Raw genomic sequence first — 7,026 nt, forward strand, 5'->3', positions numbered from 1 at the left:
GGATGAAACGAAGGAAAAAAGGAAGGCAAGATAAAAGGAAGGCAAGATAAAAGGAAGGAAGGATGGAAGAAAGGAAGGAAGGATGGATGAAAGGAAGGATGGAGGGGAGGAAGGACGGAAGGAAGGATGAAAAAAGGATGGAAGGAAGGAAAGATGAAAGAAAGGAAGGAAGGATGGATGAAAGGAAGGATGGAAGGAAGGAAAGAAGGAAGGAAGGAAAAAGGGAAGATGAAAGGAAGGAAGGAAGGAAGGAAAAAGGGAAGTTGAAAGGAAGGAGGGAAGGAAGGATGAAAAAAGGATGGAAGGAAAGAAAGATGAAAGAAAGGAAGGAAGGATGGTTGAAAGGAAGGAAAAAGGGAAGATGAAAGGAAGGAGGGAAGGAAGGAAAGAAGGAAGGATGGATAGATGAAAGGATGTGTGTTGTGTCTGACCGGTGTTTTCGGACCACAGGGATTCGGTCGTGGTGAGTTTGTCTCCAGCTCGGCTCTCCTGTGGATCCCTGCAGTCGACTCCTCTCTGAGCTCAGCAGGTGAGACAGCTGGACGGACGCTCGACCAATCAGCTGGTCCGAGCTGGAGTCTCTGTGCCAGAGCTCCACCACCAGAGGGACTCTGCAGCACACACACACATACAGAGACACACACACACACACATACAGAGACACACACAGAGACACACACATACAGAGACACACACACATACAGAGACACACACACACACACACACACACACACACACACACATACAGAGACACACACACACACACATACAGACACAGACACACACACAGACAAAGACACACACACACACAGAGGCAGACAGACAGAGACACACACACATACAGAGACACACACACAACACACACAGACACACACATACAGAGGCACACACACACACACACACGCACGCACACACACACAGAGACAAACACAGACACACACAGGCACACACACAAACACAGACAAAGACACACAAAGACACACACAGAGACACAGACACACATATACAGAGACACACAAAGACACATACAGACACACACAGACAGACACACACACACACACACACACACACACACACAGAGAGAGAGTTACACACCTGAATAACAGCAAAAAACTAAACTCAACTATTATTACTGTTGAACTATTCTTACAGCTCCACCTGCTGGACAAAACAGACACTGCAAATAATACACCATCACAATATCTGAGAAACACAGCATTCATCTAATTAAAATGCTTTTATTTTGAAAAGAGAAAAACTGAGTGTGTGTCTGCACTGTGTAATTAATAATAACCCTTTTTTAAAAACATACATAATGTGATAATCAATAATGAATAAAAGTAATCAGATACATTAAGCAGTGCGTGAAAATGTAAGTACTGTGTGTGTGTGTGTGTGTGTGTGTGTGTGTGTGTGTGTGTGTGTGTGTGTGTGTGTGTACCTGAGGAAAGTCTCTTCTAGTTGTTGAGGCAGAGCAGCGAAGTCGAAGGCGCAGTAAGACTGAGGCAGAGACACTTCGCTGTTCCTCTGCAGCTCCACAGGAGGGTTCGTCATGATGGGAGCAGCACTGCCGAAAAACTGGTACGAATACCTGAGAGACAGAGAGACACACACACACACACACACACACACACACACAGACACACACACACACACACACACAGAAAGTTTAATACTCAGTCTATCCTTTTTCTTCTATTCTTATATCTCTTGATATTATGTCGACTTTTATCACATTTCCTCTAAGTTGTATCTTCTTCTTCTTCTTCTTCTTCTTCTTCTTCTTCTTCTTCTTCTTCTACTTTATTTTCTAGTGACTTTACTTTATTATTTATTTATCTATTATATTTCTAATCTAATCTTTTATTATATTTCATTTGGATATTATGAATTTTTACATTTTTATTTATTTCCTCATTCATGTATTTTGCATTAAATCACTATGTATGAATGAAAAGTGCTACACATATAAAGTATAATAGGTAGATAGATAGATGGATAGATGGATAGATGGATAGATGGATGGATAGATGGATAGATGGATAGATGGATGGATAGATGGATAGATAGATAGACAGGTGGATAGATAGATAGATAGGTAGGTAGATAGATAGATAGATAGGTAGATGATAGGTATATGATAGATGATGATAGATAGATAGATAGATAGATAGATAGATGATAGATAGATAGATAGGTAGATAGATAGATGGATAGATGGGTAGATGGGTAGATGGATAGATGATAGACAGATAGATAGATAGATAGATAGATAGGTAGATAGGTAGATAGGTAGGTAGATAGATAGATAGATAGATAGATAGATAGGTAGATAGATAGATAGATAGATTTGCACCTGAGCGTAGCAGCGATGGGATGAGTCGTGCTGAGCTTCCCGAGGCGTTGCAGGTCCAGAGAGAAGCAGTAGTGATGAGCAGAGGAGGGGATGGACACTTTGGGAGCAGAGACACTGACGGACGAAGCTCCTCCCTCGGCTGCTCCTTCTGCTGCTGCTGCTTCAGTCCGAGTATGAACAGGAAGCTCCAAATCTGCAGCTGGACACAAAAATAAAACTTTTATTGTGAAGCCTCTCCGTCATCACTCAACTTCCTGTCTGAAAACTCAACACCAACCTTCCAGTGCTGCCGGCTCTTTGGCGCGTTGGAGCTCCTCCAGCAGACTCTCCGCCTCGCTCTCTGTGTGAGAGGAGGCAGCAGCAGCAGCAGGAGGAGGAGGAGGAGAGGAGGAGGCGCGAGGTTTACGGACTGGAGAGGAGCTGCGAGGTCTGGACGGAGGAGGAGGAGGAGGGACGGAGAGAGTCTGAGCTGCACCTCCTCCTTTCTTCCCTAAAGACTGAGGAATGGACAGAAGAGAACTTATTACATTTTAAATAGAGTAACTAGTAATCTGTAACCTATTACATTTCTAATAACCTTGTTGAAGCTCTTTTTTAACTTAATCAGAGACAATAGGCTCCACAACAATAAACTACTTCACTGAAATCACAAATTAACTCTTTAACCCTCCTGTTGTCCTCGAGTCAAGGAAGGAAGGGAGGGAGGAAGAAGGAAGGAAGGGAGGGAGGAAGGAAGGAAGGAGGAAGGAAGGAAAGAAAGGAAGGAGAAAGAAGGAAGGGAAGGAGGGAGGGAGGAAGGAAGGAAGGAAGGATGGAGGAAAGAAGGAAGGAAGGAAGGAAGGAAGGTAAGAGGGAGGGAGGGAGGAAAGAAGGACAGATAGAAGGAAGGAAAGCAAGAGGGATGGAAGGAAGGAAGGAAGGAAGGAAGGTAAGAGGGAGGGAGGGAGGAAAGAAGGACAGATAGAAGGAAGGAAAGAAAGAGGGATGGAAGGAAGGAAGGAAGGAAGGAAGGTAAGAGGGAGGGAGGGAGGAAAGAAGGACAGATAGAAGGAAGGAAAGAAAGAGGGATGGAAGGAAGGAAGGAAGGAAGGGTCAAAACAGACAGGGTCAATTTGACCCGGAGAGAACGGGTTAACAAAGGTTAATTAAATATACATTTACAGATATTCTGATGAATCATAAAGTGTATGAAGAGTATCTGAGACTCAAATTAACTGCACTAAATATAGGTTTTAACCCTTTACATTCTGGTCAGGGTCAAATTTGAGCTGTAAAAACACCATATACACATTTATTTTAGCCAGACAGTTCCTAATGTGACCCACAGTTTACAAAGATTTTAATTTTGTGCAGCCGATACACATTTTATACATATGCAAATATACAAATTTGACCTGAATTTATAAAACAAAATATAAAAATCAGCATTCAAACATGTTGTATTCATCATATTCTATAAAATAATGATTGTTAATGTATTTTTCCTCATAATATTAATCACTAAACTGACTGATGGTGAGTTCATGAATGTGAGATTTAAAGGGTTAAACTGAAGTGTACCTGCGGAGCGACTTCTTCCCTCCTGAGAGTCACAGCGACTCCGACGGTCGGCTGCAGATCAGCTGGCAGAGCCGGCTGAGTCCGTTTGATGCGTTTAGGCGGCTGGAGGATGAACGCTCCTTCCACCGTCGCTGCCTTGTGGTCCAGATCCACGGAAACGGTCGACAGAGACGACAGAGAGACGGCGGCGCTTCCAAGAGAGTGATTCCCACAGCAGAGGTGGATCTGAGAGGAGAGGAAGAGGAAGAGGTTAGGAAGAGGAAGAGGAGGAGGAAGAGGAGAGGGAGAGGAGAGGGAGAGGAAGAGGAGGGGAAGAGGAGAGGAAGAGGACACGCAGAGGAGAGGAAGAGGAGGGGAAGAGGACACGCAGAGGAGAGGAAGAGGAGAGGAAGAGGACACGCAGATGAGAGGAAGAGGACATGGAGAGGAGAAGAAGAGGAGAGGAAGAGGTGAGGAAGAGGACACGCAGAGGAGAGGGAGAGGAGAGGAAGAGGAGAAGAAGAGGAGAGGGAGAGGACACGCAGAGGAGAGGAAGAGGAGAGGGAGAGGAGAGGAAGAGGACAGGCAGAGGAGAGGAAGAGGACACACAGAGAAGAGGAAGAGGACAGGCAGAGGAGAGGAAGAGGAGAGGAAGAGGACACGTGGAGGAGAGGAAGAGGACACGCAGAGAAGAGGAAGAGGACAGGCAGAGGAGAGGAAGAGGAGAGGAAGAGGACACGTGGAGGAGAGGAAGAGGACACGCAGAGGAGAAGAAGAGGACACGCAGAGGAGATGAAGAGGAGAGGAATAGGAGGGGAAGAGGAGAGGAAGAGGAGAGGAAGGGGAGAGGAAGCAGACACGCAGAGGAGAAGAAGAGAAGAGTGAAGAGGAGAGTGAAGAGGAGAGTGAAGAGGAGAGTGAAGAGGACACGCAGAGAAGAGGAAGAGGACACAGAGAAGAGGAAGAGGACACAGAGGAGAGGAAGAGGACAGGCAGAGGAGAGGAAGAGGACACACAGAGGAGAAGAAGAGGACACGCAGGAAGAGGAGAGGAAGAGGACATGCAGAGGAGAAGAAGAGGAGAGGAAGAGGACATGCAGAGGAGAGGAAGAGAAGAGGAAAAGGACACGCAGAGAAGAGGAAGAGGACACGCAGAGGAGAGGAAGAGGAGAGGAAGAGGACAGGCAGAGGAGAGGAAGAGGACACGTGGAGGAGAGGAAGAGGACACGCAGAGGAGAGGAAGAGGAGAGGAAGAGGACAGGCAGAGGAGAGGAAGAGGACACGTGGAGGAGAAGAAGAGGACACGCAGGAAGAGGAGAGGAAGAGGACACGCAGAGGAGAAGAAGAGGACACGCAGAAGAGAGGAAGAGAGGGAGAGGAGAGGAAGAGGACACGCAGAGGAGAAGAAGAGGAGAGGAAGAGGACACACAGAGGAGAGGAAGAGGACACGCAGAGGAGAGGAAGACGACATGCAGAGGAGAGGAAGAGGAGAGGAAGAGGTGTAAAAACCACTGAACAGGTAGACGTGAGGCGTTATTACAAAGCCCCGCCTCTCACCTCTAAGCCGTGCAGCTGGGACAGGAAGGCGTTGAGGATCTGTTTGCTGCTGCGGATGCGTACGGAGGCGCGCTCCGGCTCGAAGTCGGGGCTCAGCAGGTTGTGGAAAGGCTCGCTGGTGATGTCGTTACCCAGTAAACAGTAGTAGAAGAAGAACTCTGAGCCCTCCGCTGACAGCTTTGTGGTGCTGGGGATCAGCTGAGGAGATGAAGACACATTTATCATCTCTGTTCAAAACACCTAAAATAACTAAAATCACTGTTTTACATTCATTAAAACATGTAAAGTTTAATATTTGACACTTAAACCAGCTTTATATGATTGTTTTAGTCACTGGGAGCACTGGAAACTAACTGGAGACTTAACCCTTTATTGGGCAAATAATTATATTTGGTAACTTCTGTAAATATCCCAAAATATCCTTCCTTTCCTTCCTTTCCTTCCTCCCTGCCTTCTTTCTCCCCTTCCTCTTTTCCTTTCTCCCTCCCTCGTTCCTTATTTCCTCCATCCTTCCTTCCTTTCCTTCCTTCCATCTGTCCTCCCTCCCTCCTTCTCTCCTCCCTTCCTTCTTTCCTTCCTCCCTTTCCTTACTTCCATCTGTTCTTCCTCCCTCCTTCCTTCTCTCCTCCCTTCCTTCTTTCCTTCCTCCATCTCCCTTTCTTCTTCCTTCCTTCCTTCTTTCTTCCCTTCCTCCCTCCCTACTTCCCTCTTTCTTTCCTCCCCCTACCTTCCTTCCTTCCTTCCTTTCTTTCTTTCCTTCCTTCCCATCCTTCCATCCTTCCTTCCTTCCTCCCTTCCTTCCATCCATCCTTCCTTCCTTCCTTCCTTCCTTTCAATGAGTGTCTTATAAAGGGTTAATATTACACACTTCAACCTGCATTATATGATTGTTTCAGTCACTGGGAGCACTGGAAACAAGCTGGAAACTTCATAGATTTGGCTTAAATAAATCTATAAACTCTATATGTTATAATAACCTGTACCTGAGTTTCTGCAGGGTTCAACTTATTAAACTACACTTTTTAATAACACATTAAATAAAACCACAATCACTTACAAAAAAAAGTTGATGATGCTCTTTATAGCAGAAAAAAACGATATTCAAGACCTTGGCACAGGAAATTTAAGAATTTAAATTATTAATTTATGATCCATGGAGGTTCGATATTTGTAAAACTTTCCACAAGCCGAGAAAAGAGATTTAATAATCTGTGACATCATCACAGGAACTGGAGACAGTGTTGTATTTAGCTTTACCTTCCTGTCGTCCTCCCGGGTCAAATTGACCCCGTCTGTTTTGACTGTTCCTTCTTTCCTTCCTTCCTTCCTTCCTTCCTTCTTACCTCCCTCCCTCCCTCCTTCTCGCTTTCCTTCCTTCCCTCCCTGCCTGCCTCCTTCCTCCCTTCCTTCCTTCTTACCTCCCTCCCTCCTTCTCGCTTTCCTTCCTTCCTTCCCTGCCTCCTTCCTCCCTTCTTACCTCCCTCCCTCCTTTCCTTCTTTCCTCCTTCCCTCCTTCTCTCTGTCCTTCCTCCCTCCCTCCCTCCTTCCCTCCTTCTCTCTGTCCTTCCTTCCTTC

At 45.8% G+C, this 7,026-nt stretch overlaps 1 protein-coding gene across 1 annotated transcript in view; it reads right to left on the reverse strand.

Moving 5' to 3' along the window:
* Positions 1-7,026, reverse strand: part of LOC128364324 (centrosomal protein of 120 kDa) — a 140,218-nt gene that overhangs the window by 128,785 nt on the left and 4,407 nt on the right. The window contains 6 exon segments of the mRNA XM_053324865.1: positions 432-611; positions 1,442-1,591; positions 2,357-2,555; positions 2,634-2,853; positions 3,917-4,141; positions 5,452-5,649. Of these exon segments, the coding sequence (XP_053180840.1) occupies positions 432-611; positions 1,442-1,591; positions 2,357-2,555; positions 2,634-2,853; positions 3,917-4,141; positions 5,452-5,649 (1,172 nt within the window).

This window comes from Scomber japonicus, chromosome 9, assembly GCF_027409825.1.
Source record: "Scomber japonicus isolate fScoJap1 chromosome 9, fScoJap1.pri, whole genome shotgun sequence".
NCBI lineage: Eukaryota > Metazoa > Chordata > Actinopteri > Scombriformes > Scombridae > Scomber > Scomber japonicus.